General features: G+C 39.0%; 2 protein-coding genes across 5 annotated transcripts in view; one reads left to right on the forward strand and one right to left on the reverse strand.

Annotated features, from left to right (window-relative positions):
• Nucleotides 1–10,616, forward strand: part of RFC1 (replication factor C subunit 1) — a 77,667-nt gene extending 67,051 nt beyond the window's left edge. For all 4 annotated transcript variants that reach the window (XM_024116833.3, XM_024116847.2, XM_028492054.2 and 1 more), the window contains 8 exons: nucleotides 1,379–1,474; nucleotides 1,594–1,692; nucleotides 2,895–3,049; nucleotides 3,176–3,293; nucleotides 6,032–6,177; nucleotides 7,518–7,731; nucleotides 8,870–9,061; nucleotides 10,071–10,616. In XM_024116833.3, the coding sequence (XP_023972601.1) occupies nucleotides 1,379–1,474; nucleotides 1,594–1,692; nucleotides 2,895–3,049; nucleotides 3,176–3,293; nucleotides 6,032–6,177; nucleotides 7,518–7,731; nucleotides 8,870–9,061; nucleotides 10,071–10,148 (1,098 nt within the window). In that variant the 3' untranslated portion in view covers nucleotides 10,149–10,616. The remainder of the gene's footprint in view (nucleotides 1–1,378; nucleotides 1,475–1,593; nucleotides 1,693–2,894; nucleotides 3,050–3,175; nucleotides 3,294–6,031; nucleotides 6,178–7,517; nucleotides 7,732–8,869; nucleotides 9,062–10,070) is intronic.
• A 2,208-nt stretch (nucleotides 10,617–12,824) lies between these two features.
• Nucleotides 12,825–17,156, reverse strand: part of WDR19 (WD repeat domain 19) — a 93,197-nt gene continuing 88,865 nt past the window's right edge. Inside the window, exon 37 of the mRNA XM_007102315.4 lies at nucleotides 12,825–13,142. The gene's annotated coding sequence lies outside the window, so the exon portion shown is untranslated. The remainder of the gene's footprint in view (nucleotides 13,143–17,156) is intronic.

Here is a 17,156-nt window from a genome sequence, read left to right on the forward strand (position 1 = left end):
GGTAGAGTAATCTTGGTTGTAGGTTCTTCCCTTTCATCACTTTAAGTATATCATGCCACTCCCTCTGGCTTGTAGAGTTTCTGCTGAGAAATCAGCTGTTAACCTTATGGGAGTTCCCTTGTATGTTATTTTTCATTTTTCCCTTGCTTCTTTAAATAATTTTTCTTTGTCTTTAATTTTTGCCAGTTTGATTACTATGTATCTCGGCATGTTTCTCCTTAGGTTTATACTGTATGGGACTCGCTGCACTTCCTGGACTTGGGTGGCTATTTCCTTTCCCATGTTAGGGAAGTTTTTGACTATAATCTCTTCAGATATTTCCTCTGGTCCTTTCTCTCTCTCTTCTCCTTCTTGGACCCCTATAATGCGAATGTTGTTGCATTTAATGTTGTCCCAGAGGTCTCTTAGGCTGTCTTCATTTCTGTTTTTTTTTTTTTGCGGTACGTGGGCCTCTCACTGCTGTGGCCTCTCCCATTGCAGAGCACAGGCTCCGGACGTGCAGGCTCAGTGGCCATGGCTTATGGGCCCAGCCTCTACATGGCATGTGGGATCTTCCCGGACTGGGGCACGAACCCTTGTCCCCTGCATTGGCAGGCAGACTCTCAACCACTGTGCCACCAGGAAAGCCCCAGCTGTCTTCATTTCTTTTCATCCTTTTCTCTTTGTTCCACAGCAGTGAATTCCACCACTCTGTCTTCCAGGTCACTTATCCATTCTTCTGCCTCAGTTATTCTGCTATTGATTCCTTCTAGTGTAGTTTTTATTTCAGTTATTGTATTGTTCATCTTTGTTTGTTTGTTCTTTAATTCTTCTAGATCTTTGTTAAACATTTCTTGCATCTTCTCGATCTTTGCCTCTATTCTTTTTCCGAGGTCCTGGATCATCTTCACTATCATTATTCTGAATTGTTTTTCTGGAAGGTTGCCTATGTCCACTTCATTTAGTTGTTTTTCTGGGGTTTTATCTTGTTCCTTCATCTGGTATATAGCCCTCTGCCTTTTCATCTTGTCTATCTTTCTGTGAGTGAGAATATGATTTCTGGGATATATGAGGCTTGGGAAAGGTAATATCCAAGATCCACAACGGCTTTTCAGTTCCACAATTCTACAAGCTCCTAGAAGATTGGAAGTGTGGGCAGAACCTCATCATAAAGAGGAAATCTTTTCAGATGTAAGCTTTGTAGAAAAATGCCCCATAAGATCTCCAGTCTTCAAAGCCTGGAGAGTGAAACTTATAATATTCTTTGGGAAAGTGTCATTTTATTTTTTAAGTGTTTTCTGGGGTCAGTTTTTAAAAGTGCCTGATAAATATTGTTTTAAAATCTGATTATATGAATTTAAAAAATCATTGAAGATTCATTCCCCTTTGTCAATTTCAGGGTGCTATGATGTCTATTGCATTTAAAGAGGGCTTAAAGATCCCCCCTCCAGCTATGAATGAAATAATTTTGGGAGCCAATCAAGATATCAGACAGGTAAATGAGATATATATTATATAACATTTATTATTTTGAATGGATGCCTTCAGTGTTTTGGGGACGGGGAGTGACAGTATTTTCCTGTCTTAATAGTGTCTTACTTGTGATTCTTTCAGGTTTTACACAATCTGAGTATGTGGTGTGCACGAAGTAAAGCACTAACCTATGACCAGGCTAAGGCTGATTCTCATAGAGCCAAAAAGGATATCAAATTGGTAAAATAAATTTCCACTTCTTAAGTGCCAAAACTTCTTTTCCTGTTAGTATTAATTTAATTGAAATAGTTATTATAGTTCCTTGGGACACCTATGGGACCTATGGATATTTATAGTAAGAGATATAGACAGCTGCTAAAAGTGTTTCTAATTCAAATGAATTTTTCCTTAAGGACTGTCAATGTAATTGTAAATTTTGAGAAAGGGAAGTTTTATGCCTCAGTTGTTATGAAATGGCCTTTCTAGAGTCCCTTATTTATGGATTTCATGTTTTGAATGGTTTTGGAACTGTTCAGGATAATCTTGTTTCAGTTGGCTTATAGTTTAAATGACCTCTCTGAAACTAGAGGTCTGTATCAATTATCTCTGTGTTGTTTCACCTAGTCACCAGTCAGAATTTATTATTACAGTTAGAGCAATGATTAAACAGTATTTTCCCCCTCCCTTCCTCTTTTTAAAAAATCAGTAAACATTTTCAGAGCCATTTTAGGTTCACAGCAAAATCGAGATTGCCTGCATATCCATCCCCCTGTATAATACCCCCTCACTGTCAACACCCACCACCAGAGCGGCACATTTGTTACAATTGATGACCTACACTGATACACCATTATCACCCACAGTCCATAGTTTAACATTAGGGTTTCTTCTTGGTGGTGTACATTCTATGGGTTTTGACAAATATATAGTGGCCTTTATCCACCATTGTAGTATCATACAGAATACTTTCACTGCCCTAAAAATCCTCTTTGCTTTGCCTGTTCATCCCTCCCTTCTCCCAGCCCCTGGTAACCACTAATCTTTTTACTATCTCCATAGTTTCACCTTTATCAGAATGTCATATAGTTGGAGTCGTATAGTATGTCATCTTTTCAGATTGGCTTCTTTCACTTAGTATTATACGTTTAAGGTTTCTCCATATCTTTTCATGGCTTTATAAGTCATTTCTTTTTATGTGGATATGTTTTCAGTTCACTTGGGTATTTAGGTCCACCAAGGAGTGGAGTTGCTGGATGGTATGTTAAAAATATATTTAGTTTTGTAAGAAACTACCGATCTGTCTTCCAAAGTGACTGTACCATCTTGCACTCCTACCAGCAGTGAAAGTGAGTTTCTGTTTCTCCACATCTTAGCTAGCATTTGGCGTTGTCAGTGTTTTGGGTATTGGTCATTCTACTAGGTATGTCCCTCTCTCTTTTTAGGGCCCATTTGATGTTGCCCGGAAAGTGTTTGTAACTGGAGAGGAGACTGCTCATATGTCACTTGTGGACAAATTAGATCTCTTTTTTCATGATTATTCAATAGCACCCCTCTTTGTCCAGGAGAACTACATACATGTGAAGCCTGTAGCCGCAGGGTGAGTGTTCAGAGCTAGTGAGGGGTAGAATTAGTACCCCTCCCAGCCCTACGAAGGCCAGATACCTGGGAGGGAGGGGTGTGGAGTGTGGACAGTGATGTAATTCAGACTGGTTTATTCCTGCAGGGGTGACATGAAAAAGCACTTGATGCTTTTAAGCAGAGCAGCAGACAGCATATCTGATGGTGACCTAGTGGACCGTCAGATCCGGAATAAGCAAAACTGGAGTCTTCTGCCCACACAGGTAAGCATAGGGCTTTCCTTAAAGCGCAGACCCTGCTTTAGTTAGAACAAAATAGCTTTTAGCTCCTGTAATTATTTGAAATACCAGATAAACATGACGGCTCTTAATGGCAAAAAATATAATCTGTTATCGATTAAAGTACCTTGTGGTCACTATTGTCTATTTCTTAATCTACGCTTATTTTTCAATGTTTTTTATAATGTAAATGGACATACAGAAATAGGAATGTCAGATTTTGGTCATAACTAAGATGTGAGTCAGAAGTTTCATTTGCTGTCTTTTACCTTAAGAATCCATTTCTTTTTTGTCATTCTTGGCTCTCCCAGATTGTTACTAAGTAACTCATCCCTGAAGAAATGCAACGAGGGCAGGTCTGCAGCCATTTTTCTGATATATGAATTCTGATTTTCTTTATTCTTCCTTGCTACAGAGGCAGCTTTGTATTGGGTACTTTATTTAGGTTGATATCTTTTACTCAAAACAGAGTTTTGCAAACTTTCATAATTAAGACTGGTTATTTATTCTTGAGTTTTGCATGTTTATGTAATATTGACATAACAAGCAAGGGACTTCTGGAGGTCTACTCTTCTTTTAAAGATTCCTTTCTCTTGTTTTAAAAGTGTTCATTTTTTTATACCTAATAATTATACCTATGAGAATTTATCCTGAAGAAATAATGTTAGACACAGGAAGAGCTTAATGTGCAAAAATACTTCCTAAAGCAGGGGTCCCCAACCTTTTTGGCACCAGGGACCAGTTTCATGGAAGACAGTTTTTCCACGGATGGTGGTGGTAGGGGATGGTTTTGGGATGATTCAAGCACATTACATTTATTGTGCACTTTATTTCTATTATTATTACATTGCAATATATAATAGAACAATTATACAACTCACCATAATGCAGAATCAGTGGGAGCCCTGAGCTTGTTTTCCTGCAACTAGACGGTCCCATCTGGGGGTGATGGGACCGCCTCAGCTCCACCTCAGATCACCAGGCATCAGATTCTCATAAGGAGTGTGCAACCTAGATCCCTCGCCTGCGCAGTTCACAGTAGGATTCACGTTCCTATGAGAATCTAATGCCACCACTGATCTGACAGGAGGTGGAGCTTAGGTGGTAATGCGAGTGATGGGGAGCGGCTGTAAATACACATGAAGCTTCGCTCACTTGCCCACTGCTCACCTCCTGCTGTGCAGCCCGGTTCCTACTGATACTGGTGCATGGCTCGGGGGTTGGGGACCCCTGCCCTAAAGCATTAATTTTTTTTTTTTAACTTTATTTTATTTTTGGCTGCGTTGGGTCTTCATTGCTGCACGCGGGCTTTCTCTAGTTGCTGCGAGCGGGGGCTACTCTTCGTTGCGGTGGACGGGCTTCTCATTGCCGTGGCTTCTCTTTTTGTGGAGCACGGGCTCTAGGTGTGCAGGCTTCGGGACGGGCTTCTCATTGCCGTGGCTTCTCTTGTTGTGGAGCACGGGCTCTAGGTGTGCAGGCTTCGGTAGTTGTGGCTTGCGGGCTCAGGAGTTGTGGATCACGGGCTTAGTTGCTCTGCGGCATGTGGGATCTTCCCAGACCAGGGCTCGAACCCGTGTCCCCTGCATTGGCAGGCGGATTCTCAGCCACTGCGCCACCAGGGAAGTCCCAAAGCATTAATTTTGATAGCAAGAAATGGGAGAAAATCTCCATGTTCAGCAATAGGAGTCTGATTAATTATGGTAAATCCTCTTGATGGAACATTATGCAGCCTTTAAAATTACTTGTAAAGATGATCTAATATAAAAAATACTTATGAGAGAATATTATTAGAACAAAGCAGGATACAAGATTTATGTATAATTCCAACCTTTAAAAAAGTAAAAACCCTGGGACTTCCTTGGTGGCGCAGTGGTTAAGAATCCACCTGCCACTGCAGGGGACACGGGTTCGAGCCCTGGTCCGGGAAGATACCACATGCCACGGAGGAACTAAGCCTGTTCGCCACAACTACTGAGCCTGTGCTCTAGAGCCCATGAGCCACAACTACTGAGCCTGCGTGCCACAATTACTGAAGCCCGCACACCTACAGCCCATGCTACACAACAAGAGAAGACACTGCAATGAGAAGCCCGTGCACTGCAATGAAGAGTAGCCCACGCTCCACAACAAGAGAAGCCACTGCAATGAGAAGCCCGCACACCACAATGAAGAGTAGCCCATGCTCACTGCAACTAGAGAAAGCCTACAACGAAGACCTAACACAGCCAAAAATAAATAAATTTATTTAAAAAAAAAAAGGTAAAAACCCTGGATATAGAAGATATCTAAGGATACCTTTAAAAAAAAACTTCTCAAGTGCCAGTTTACTTGATTCTGTAATTAATAGATTTTCCATGCTTTGATCCACCTGGTTTATTGATACCTTATGTTGAAGACAGTCATATTCCTCTTAAACAGCTTTTTCTATAACACTGGCATTGTGAGGTAACTGGTGTATGCTGAGCAGTCTGGGTTGGCTAGATGATCTGTGAGGGCCATAACATGTTTTGGACCGAGGCATTTACTGCAATTAATTGTTTTCTCAAGTTGAAGTTTCCCATACCAACAGATACAAGAGAGAGGGAAGGGGGCCTATCTTGGAATTAGGTACTGGGGGCAATGTTACTGCATTTTCCGAAGACTGCTTGGAAGCCAACAGCTGCTAAAGAAGCAACTTAACTCAGTACTGAATTTAACTTGTGGACTGCAATTAATTTTTTCAGGCCATTTATGCCAGTGTTCTTCCTGGAGAGTTAATGAGGGGGTACATGACCCAGTTTCCTACCTTCCCAAGTTGGTTGGGGAAGCACTCATCTATGGGCAAACACGATCGTATTGTTCAGGACCTAGCATTGCATATGAGTCTCAGGTAAGCAGGGTATTACTCTGTGTGTGGCATTTTATCAGGGTAGTATATTTAGCCTTTAATAAGGATAGCATGAGTCACAAAGATTTGTGTTTTAGTTTTGATTTCATTACTAACTAGATAAGTGAACATGCGTAAGTTCATGGCCCTGAGTTTTATTATCTGTAATTAGTATGACACTCGTTTTATCACTTAACAGGATACTTTGGAGAATAAAGCCAGATGATAGATGTGCCATAATGTTAAGATAAGTTTTAAAGCTATATAAATCTGAGCTAGTGCTATTATTTATTGTTATTGTGACTATGCCTATTACTAGTAGGCATACATAATATCTTGGCCTCCAAATAAATTAATAGGAAAAGGAACTATTTAGATAAATGAACTAGTTTTTGCCTCCTATCCTAATAGTAAACTGACCTAGTCATTTGGGACAGGGGCATACAGTTTAGTGTATTACAGAAGGTGGATACTCAGATGATTGAAAACCAATGTCCTTGGAGAAGTTTAAGGAAGTTCAAAAATTCTTATTATTTGGTTAAATTTTTACAGTTTAGAAACTTAGAAGTGTGTTTGCACACAAATATTAAGTGAACTTTAGGGATTCATTTTTAACCATGAAGAACTACTTAAGCAATCTTATTCTCCTTTCTAGTCCCTGGAGAGAATATTAATATTAGTCTAACCTTAACTTTTGTTTAAATCTGAACTGAGACGTTCCTTTCTTCTGTTCCTGTAGAATTCTACTTCCTATGTGATTCCTCTTTGTAGCCTATGGTGTGGGTCTTTTTTTTGCCACCCCATGTTAGTTTTCTATTGCTGCTATAGCAAATTACCAAAACTTACTGGCTTAAAACAACACAAATTTATTCCCATCTTGAGATGGGAAGATTACCCTGGATTGTCTGGATGGGCCCAATGTAATCATAAGTGTTTTTACAAAAAAAAAAAAAAAAAGAGTGGTGGAGGTAGGCAGCAGCATCAGTCCGAGAGGTGTGAAGATGCTGCACTCCCACTGCTGGCTTTGAAGATGGACAAAGGGACCATGAGCCAAGAGATACAGGTGCCTCTGGAAGCTTGAAAGGGCTCTTTCCCCTGCTGTTCTCATTGCTCAAGCTGAAGGCCTGCCTTTCAGCTCCTTTCCTGTTCCCTGCCCACCACTTTTTCAAGGTGACATATCACTTTGTCCTGGGGTGTGCCTCTTTGATGCTTCCACTATATTTGTGTAGATACATTGTGTGGATACATTAACATTATTAAAAGTGGATTAAACTCCAGCAAACTATGAGTTGGTGGTAGTTTGCCACTGATTACACTGTGTATCTCTTTTGTTTTGGTTTAAGAACTCACTCCAGCAAAAGGACTGTAAATGTGGATTATCTGTCACATGTAAGGGATGCACTTGTACAGCCCTTGACCTCACAAGGGATAGAAGGAGTACAGGATGTTGTTGCTCTTATGGACACATATTATTTGATGAAAGAAGACTTTGAGAATATCATGGAAATTAGCAGCTGGGGAGACAGACCTAGTCCCTTCTCCAAGCTGGATCCCAAGGTAAATTGTGTACCCCACTGGTTCTCCATCACTTTGTAATTACCATGTACTAGGAGTACTTCAGAGATGTTTTAGATGCTTTTAAAAGTTTAATTTCTTTTCTTAAATGCTTTTTGCTTATGGTCTGTGCTTTCCAAAGAGACTGTTTGAATACAATATTAAGAGTAGACTTTGGGATTTGACTTTTATAATTTATAGTTTTATCTTTGCCTTATCCTGCATGGAAAAGCAAGGTGTGAAATCTGAGGAGCAAATGTAGATGCATTCCTTACAAGGATAGGCAGATGAACCTGGGGAAGTAAAAGTGAGGTGGTGGTGATGCATCATGAAAAGAAGTGTTTACTGGCTGAGCATTTGTAGACTTTTTCTTAGTCTGCCTAATCTGCGTTTTAGTGTATTTATTACAGTTGGACAACCTATTATGTAATGATGTATCCCCTACTTTATATAGTGAACATGAAAAAACTAAAGTGACATAACATGAGTTTGTGATATCTAATATGTCACCCTTGTGCTTGTTTACTTGGTGCTGTTCTAGAAGACATGTTCTCTGTGGCTTGTCTTCTCTAGAATTTTGACCTGACTACGGGTATGACTATAGGTAAATTCTCCCAAGAGACATCCATTGTTAGAATTTGTGGACTAATTCTACAGTTAGGTTTAGAAGCTTGAGGTTAAGGCTTTTCAAGTTACTTAGTATTTTGAAATAGCCTATTTTTGTGGTAAAGGTAATTTAGATATTTTGTGGTAATTAAAGGACAACTTTAACGTGTACTTTATTGTAAGCCTTTTTTGATTTATTGGTTCACTGACTAACTTTGCTTGTCACTTTGTAGAACTGCAGAGAATGCTGAATAGAAAAAATTGATGACTTAAAGTGACTTTTAAAAATCTGCCTAATGTTCCCAAATACTGGTTCTTATTTTTTGAGTCATGGCTCTATTAAGAATGTCATGAAAAATATGGAACTTCTCCATAGGAAAATGCATATAGATATACTTACATGTACATGCATACATATTTTACAAACAATTTCAAGGGGCTCCTAGGGTCTCTCAGAGCCTCTAGGCCGACAGAGTTTAAAGGGGTTGTTTGGCAGTTAGAGTTTTAAAAACCTCCCTCTATTCCTTTTGTGTAGGTGAAAGCAGCCTTCACAAGAGCTTACAATAAGGAAGTCCACCTTATTCCGTATTCACTCCAGGCAGTAAAGACACACAGACACAGCACAGGCCCAGCGCTGGATTCTGAATACAATGAAGAGTTAAATGAAGATGACTCTCAGTCTGATGAGAAAGACCAGGACACTTTGGAAACTGATGCTATGATCAAGGTAGTATTTTCGTCTGCAAATAGGAGAAGCTATGATACTCCCTCAAAATAGCTTAATAACTTGCCTTTTGAAATTATTCAGAGCCTGTTTAGCAAGTAACAGAGGAAGCTGAAAATACTTTTTTTGTTGTTCATCACAGTTCCGAGGGTGAAGAAGGTGTAGATTTCATTTTTATAAACCGTCAGCTTCTTATAACAGTGGAAGAGCCAGACAGCAAAAAAATAGGCTATCATATTGATGGTCATATGCTCTGTTGGAAAAAGGACTTTTTTTATTTGCCATTGGTGTGTGCTTTACCCACACATTTTCATAGCATAATCAAGAAAAGCATTTTTAATGAAACCATTTCTCCTTTCTGTTATTTATTTTTTGCTATAGCTGTTGAACCGCCCATAGAAGTTTCCCAGAGCAAAACATCCTCATCTTTTGCTAGGAAAGATTAAAATCATTTATGGTATCAGCCCCCTGTTTACCATTGGCTGAGGCAAAGGAATCTAGTTTGTATCCTCTTCTGTCCTTAGTGTGTGTGCATTTATCATTCTTGCCCCTCGATTCTGTTTTGTATGTGCAGGGGTGGGAATAGTGGCCTTCTCCAGTGTGGCTCTCTCTAGTCTTGTGTAGACATAAGAAGTCCACTCCCTCCCCTGCTCAAACTGAGTGTGTTTGGATCTCTAATCTGAAACTGAAAGAAAAGGAAATTCTTCATGAAAACATTACCATGTGTGTAAATTATATCTTGCTTATCTTGTCTTTCCTAAATATATCGGTGTTCTGGGGAACATATCCTAGTTCTAGAGTCTAAATAGCTTTTCAGTAGTTCAGAGCTACAGCTAGCCAGTTGTTATTAGTAAGCTCATCGAGGGTAGCTGTAGTTCAAGATCTAGGTGTTTGCAGCCTTTCTTCTTTATTAAGTTGCAGGTAAAGATTTGATTTATTGTAGAGATGAACTTATTTCATTTACTCATAAACACAGCTACTAACTATTTTGTGCATCTTTCCCTCCCAACAGAAAAAGACAAAATCTTCAAAGCCTTCAAAATCAGAAAAAGAGTCCAGAAAAGGAAAAGGAAAAAGTTCAAAGAAATAAAACCATTTTTCACTGCTGACCGCTACTTTTTACTCAACCTGCTGACCAGTCTAGCTGGTCTTAGAGAATGCCTTGTTTTTCCAAAGGAACCATGTTTTAGTGTAATGGGGCAACCTCATGGTCCCATTACAAACAAACGGTGGTACAGCTAGAAGGATGTAAACAGTAGGCTGATGTACACCTCTTATAGAGGTTGATAGGACTGCTTGGGTCCTCCACTGTCCCCTGTCAATCTAATGAGATTGTACTTCAAAATGACAGTATATTCAGAATTAGAAACTACGTGTGGGCTTTGGAGTCAGATTTTTAGTTAACAGTAATATGTCTGGGAACAGAGGTACTAAGGCGGCTTTTGTAGGCTTAAGAATTTATCCTAATGGCCATTATAGGACCAATGCCGATTTTTAAAAAAGAGGTAGTTAGTTACTATTATGTGGGGAAATTTTGTAAATAAATCAAAATACAAAACAGTCACCACCTAGAACTGGGTATTCTTTGTACATTGTCAAATATCTCGCAAAATAGAAATTAGAAATAAAAGTGTTTCACATGATACATGTACAAATTCTTAAGATTGTCATCTTGTACAGTAAGATACTATGTTGGTATATTTTTTCCTTATTAATTTGCAAATGATTGGATACAAAAGCTAACTATATTCCTACTAACCTGTTCTGTGAAACATAACTTTGGCAGTTGAAGAGTCAGAACGCTAATTCCCAAGTTCATTACCCCTATGAGTGTCAACCACACCTCTGCTGTGAATAGAATTTCTTGGAGAGGGCTCTTTGTTATTATTAGAGGGTATTGTGGCTGCAGAAAGGTTGTCAGACATTCCTAGCCTTCCAGAGTTTCAACTCATTAGTTTAAAACCAGTAGGGCCTAGGCTGGGTCAAACTCTTATCCTCACTCTGGTTTGGGACTAAATGAACACTGGCTTTTGTTTACTTTGTCCCTGAGGGATCCAGTTCTGTCCTGACAGATTCCACAAACCCTACTGGAACTTTAGATTGTACCTGTAACTGTGCTTGTTGAGGGGCCTGAGGCTGTGGAACTAGTTTGGAATTTGGGTGTCTAGCAATTTTTAAATCTTGTCAGTAAATGCTCAAGGGTATGTGCCACTTCTGCGAGGTATGTGCTAAAAGGAATGTAAAATCAGGATTCTGTTCCCTGCCTTTAAGGAACTGATAGTCTTGTGTGGGAGGCCAGATGAAGTTCTTGAGACATTTAAAATGTATTTACCAGTGTGAAAAATGTCTTTCATGTAGATTAAGTTCATTATGGGAATAAAATGTTGGTTGCCTTAAGCCTTTGCCTACTAAGCCACGTCCCTCTCTTTGTTAAAAGCCCTGCTTGAAACTTCTGCTTCGGTGAAGATTTTCTTGATTGACGACTGCCTCACCTCACCAGTGGGGTGAGCATAAATTTCTTATGTGTATTTTTCCATTTCTATTGCTTTTTTGATGTGCAAGTCATATCTTCCTACTTGCTCTGTGCTTCCCAGGAAAGGGACTGTAATCTCCTTGCAGCCAGAACAACAGGTAGTGTCCTTTACTTGTTCATTATGACTTGGAGCAACCAGTAAATCCTTATTGGAGCCACTGGATGCCACACATCATCCTTGCAGCATAAAACTGTATACTTGCTTTCTTTGTGATCCACTGAGTCTTGGCCATTTGGTAGTCTATAACAAACTACTACTTTATTACTAATACTACTTCATCCTTCATTTTTTAAGTTTTGTCAGTGTATTGTTTACAGCAACATTATTGGGCCTCTTGAAGTTATTAATAAGGAGCACATAGTTATGTGTACTAGGAGGAGTATCTTCCTAAATAAGTTCTGGTACAGTTATGCTCATTAGTGAATGTCTAAGGCCCATAACTAACTCCCCAAATATAATGTGCTTACCCTTACAGATCCCAAGTGCCTATGGCTCTTATTATTCCTGTAACCTTACAACATCCCTCAAGTGGTAACACAAAACAAAGGGACCACGGGTGGGTTTAATGATAATGACTTGTATCACTTAGGAAGGCCAGGGCCTCTAGCCAGCCTTTGGGAAGGAAAAACATAAAGCTGGATGCATGCATATGGATACCTGGATGCTGTAAAACTTTATTGGCACTTTGGGTTCTACCCTAGGCTCGTAGGTACCTCTGTAATGCTCAGAATGCTGGTGGCTATACTGTAAAATCAATCAATCATATCATCTGATACATTCAGGGTTAGGCTACATGATTCTGTCAGCTACTCAGACTTTGATACTTTGGCTTTGAATGGCAAGGAGGCATACACTGATATGTATAGTATTGGGTGTGTGTGACATGGGAAAGGAACCCTCCACCCACCTTGGGGGAGATTCTGAATAATGTACATCTTCAGGGGAAGTCAGATGACTTTTAATTTTGTGACAGGAATTCCATACTATGTAGTATAATGACTCAAGAAACATAAGCTTATAGTTTCATTCTTTAAAAATGCTGATTTTACTGATTGATTTTTGATGTTTTTATTCTCAGACTGATTCTGCTAAATAGCCTTGATTTGTGTAAGCCTCTCACTTCACACTTTTTAACACTGTTAATAGCTGTGCTGCCCAAACTTCACAGTATGGTTTAAAGCTACCTTCCTTTATTTCTTTTTCTGTCTTTAAATCTGGGAAAACATTACAAATATCTAATCAATAAGTTTATTTTAAAGGAGGTATTTCAAGATAGAAAAGATATCAAAAAACTGAATATTTACAGTTATGTCATAGGTTACTATCAACAGTATAGAGCACAGAATATGTAAGACTCAGAAGAGGAAATACACAAAGTATAATATACAGCATGTTCTATGTCACTGTTTCCCACTCTACAGAAGTTGAAAGTGGTGACCTGGAGAGGTGACCTTGTTTTTTCTGTATTCAGGAAGGACCATCTTGAAATCTGCCAGGGGTAGAAACACAGCCTCCTGTGGAGAAATGGTATCTTCTCAGGACCATAATACCTAGAAAGGATAAAGAAACAAAAACCCATATGCTTTTAGAAGGGTTTCAAGTAACTACTAGCATTTAGTAATAAAGCCAAGCATAATAAAGAAGATTTTTTTGCTCATTTCTGGAATGTGGAGTAGGATCACTACATTCAAGTAAGAAATTTCCAGTCTGTAAGTAACTGAGATTCAGTCTTGGCTTTTCAGCAGACTAAAACTGTATGGGCAGGCTGTTGAACCTCTGTTATAAAGTGAGGATGATGATAACAGCCACCTTACTGAGAAGAATGAGAAAGTGCAAAGTTAGTTAGTGCTCAGCAACTCAACCCAAAGAGGCCCATACCGAGACAAGTTATAATTAAACTGCCAGAAGTTAAAGACAAGAAGACAATCTTAAAAGCAGCAAAAGAAAACAACTTGTTATGTACAGGGGAACCCCCCCACCCATAAGACTGTCAGCAGATTCTTTTGGCAGAAACTCTGCAGGCTAGAAGAGAGTGGCCTGCTATAGTCAAAGTGCTGAAAGAATAAAACTGCCAACCAAGAATATTCTACCTGGGAAAGCCATCCTTCAAAATTGAAGGAGCGAGGAAGTTTTCCGGGCAAGGAAAAGCTAAAGAGGTTCATCACCACTAGACTGGCCTTACAAGAAATGTTAAGGGGACTTCTTTAAGCTGAAACACAAGGGCACTAATTAATAATACGAAAATATATGAAATTGTAAATCTCAAAGGTAAAAAGATATAAATTCAGAATGATCTAATGTTGTAAAGGTAGGTACTTGGAAACCTAGTGTGAAAGTTAAAAGACAAAATAGTAAAAATAACTATAATAATTTGTTAATGGATACACAAGATAAAAAGATATAAATTTTGACATCACAAACAATGTGGATGGTGAGAGTAAAAATGCAGTTGAACTTAAGTTGTTATCAACTTCAAACAGACTTGTATTTCATGTAAGTCTCATGGTATCCACAATGCGAAACCTATGGTAGACAAAAAAGAAAGGAATCTAAGCATATGACTACAGAAAATTGTCAAATCACAAAAGGAGAAAAAGGAGCAAGAAAAGAAGAAGGGAACAAAGGAATTACAAAACAGCCAGAAAACAATGAACAAAATGGCAGCAAGTCCCTATCTATCAATAACTACTTTAAATATAATTATAAATTCTCTGATCAAAAGACAGAATGGATAAAAACCAAGATCCACCTATATGCTGCCTGCAAGAGACTCACTCAGCTTTAAGGACACACAGACTGAAAGTGAAGGAATGGAGAAAGATATTCCATGCTAATGGAAACCAAAAGAAAGCTGGAGTAGCTATACTTAGACAAAATAGACTTTAAAACAAACAAAGACTGTAAGAAGGGACAAAGAAGGCCATTATATAATGATAAAGGCATCAATCCACAAGAGGATATAACATTTGTAAATATTTATTATTTACATTAGCAGCACCTAAATATAAGCAAATATTAACATATCTAAAGGGAGAAAGAGCAATACAATAATAGGAGGGGACTTCATTACCCCACTTTCATCAGTGAATAGATTTTCATTTGACAGAAAACCAATAAGGAAACATTGGTCTTAAATGACATGTTAGACCAGATGGACTTAACGCATTTACAGAACATTCCATCCCAAAGCAGGAGAATACACATTCTTCTCAAGCGCACATGGAACATTTCTCCAGGATAGATCATACATAAGGCCACAAAACAAGTCTTAATAAATTTAGAAGACTGAAATCATATCAAGCATCTTTTCTGACCACAAAAGTATGAAACTACCAATCAATTACAAGAAGAAAACTGGAAAATTCACAAATACGTGGAGATTCAAACATGCTGCTCAAAAACCGCTGGGTCAAAGAAGAAATCAAAAGAGAAGTAAATACCTGAGACATGAAAATGGAAATAGAGTTGGCCCTCCATATCTGTGGGTTCCATATCCACAGATCCAACCAACCATGGATCAAAAGATTCAGGAAAAAAAAAAAGTACCAGAAAGTTCCAAAAAGCAAAACTTGAATTTGCTACGTGCTGGCAACTATTTACATAGCATTTACATTGTATTAGGTAATATAAGTAATCTACCCATGATTTAAAGTAAACGGGAAGCTATGCATAGGTTATATTCAAATACTACACCATTATATATAAGGGACTTGAGCATCCGTGGATGTTGGTAACCACTAGGGATCCTGGAACCAATCCCCCACGAATACTGAGGGACAGCTATACAGCATACCAAATCTTATGGGATACAACAAAGAAGGAAGCTCATAACAATAAACACCTGCATTAAGAAACAAGAAAGATCTCAAACAGCCTAACTTCACACCTTAAGGAACTAGAAAAAGAACAAGTTAAGCCCAAAGTTAGTGGAAGGAAGGAAATCTCAAAGAGCAGAAATAAATGAAATGGAGACTAAAAAGACAATAGAAAAGTTCAGTGAAACTAATAGCTATTTTTTTTTCACCCAAAAGATAGATAAATAGACAAACCTTTATCTAGAATCACCAAGAAAAAAAGGGGACTCAAAATCAGAAATGAAAGAGGAGATATTACATTCGATACCACAGAAACACAAAAGAGACTACTATGAAATACTATAATGCCAGCAAAATGGACAACCTAGAAGAAATGGATAAATTCCTAGAAACATACAACCTTCTTTCTAATACTGAATCATGAAGAAACAGAAAATTAGACCAATTACTATCAAGGAGATTGAATCAGTAATCAAAAACAACCTGACAGGGGCTTCCCTGGTGGCGCAGTGGTTGCGCGTCCGCCTGCCGATGCAGGGGAACCGGCTTCGCGCCCCGGTCTGGGAGGATCCCACATGCCGCGGAGCAGCTGGGCCCGTGAGCCATGGCCGCTGGGCCTGCGCGTCCGGGGCCTGTGCTCCGCAATGGGAGAGGCCACAACAGTGAGAGGCCCACGTACCACAAAAACAAAAAAAACCAAAAAAAACCAACCTGACAAACAAAAATCCAGGACCAGATGGCTTCACTGGTTAATTCTGCCAAACACTTAGAGAAGAATTAATACCAATCCTTCTCAAACTTTTCCAAAAAAACAGAAGAGGAAACACTTTCAAACTCATTCCATGAGGCCAGCATTACTCTGCTACCAAAACCAGACAAAGAAACTACAAGAAAGAAAATTACAGGCCAATATCTCTGATGAACATAGTTGCAAAAACCCTCAACAAAATATTAGCAAACTGAATTCAATAATACATTAAAGGAATCACACACCACAATCAAGTGGGATTTATTGGAGGAATGCAAGGATAGTCCAACATCCAGAAATCAATGAAGATGATACACCACATGAACAAAATGAAGGATAAAAATCATATGATCATCTTGATATAGAAAAAGCATCGGACAGAATTCGACATGTGCTCATGATAAAAACTTTCACAAAAGTGGGTATAGAGGGAACATACCTCAACATCATAAAGGCCATATAGGACAAGCCCACAGCTATCACACTCAATGGTGAAAAGCTGAAAGCTTTTCCTTGAAGATCAGGAATAAGACAAGGATGTCACTCTTGCCTTTAGGCAAGAAAAAGAAATAAAAGGCATTCAGATAGGAAAGGAATAAGTTAAACTGTCACTATTTGCAGATGACATATTATATATAGGGAACCCTGAAGACCACCAAAAAAGCTGTTAGAACTAATAAATTCAGCAAAATTGCAGGATACAAAATCAATATACAAAAATCTGTTGTATCTAATAATGAACTATCAGAAAGAGAAATTAAGAAAACAATCTTATTTACAATTGCATCAAAAAAGAATACAGGGCTTCCCTGGTGGCGCAGTGGTTGAGAGTCCGCCTGCCGATGCAGGGGACACGGGTTCGTGCCCCGGTCCGGGGAGATCCCACATGCCGCGGAGCGGCTAGGCCCGTGAGCCATGGCCGCTGAGCCTGCACCTCCGGAGCCTGTGCTCCGCAACGGGAGAGGCCACAACAGTGAGAGGCCTGCGTACCGCAAAAAAAA

This window comes from Physeter macrocephalus, chromosome 7 (assembly GCF_002837175.3).
Source record: "Physeter macrocephalus isolate SW-GA chromosome 7, ASM283717v5, whole genome shotgun sequence".
Lineage (NCBI taxonomy): Eukaryota > Metazoa > Chordata > Mammalia > Artiodactyla > Physeteridae > Physeter > Physeter macrocephalus.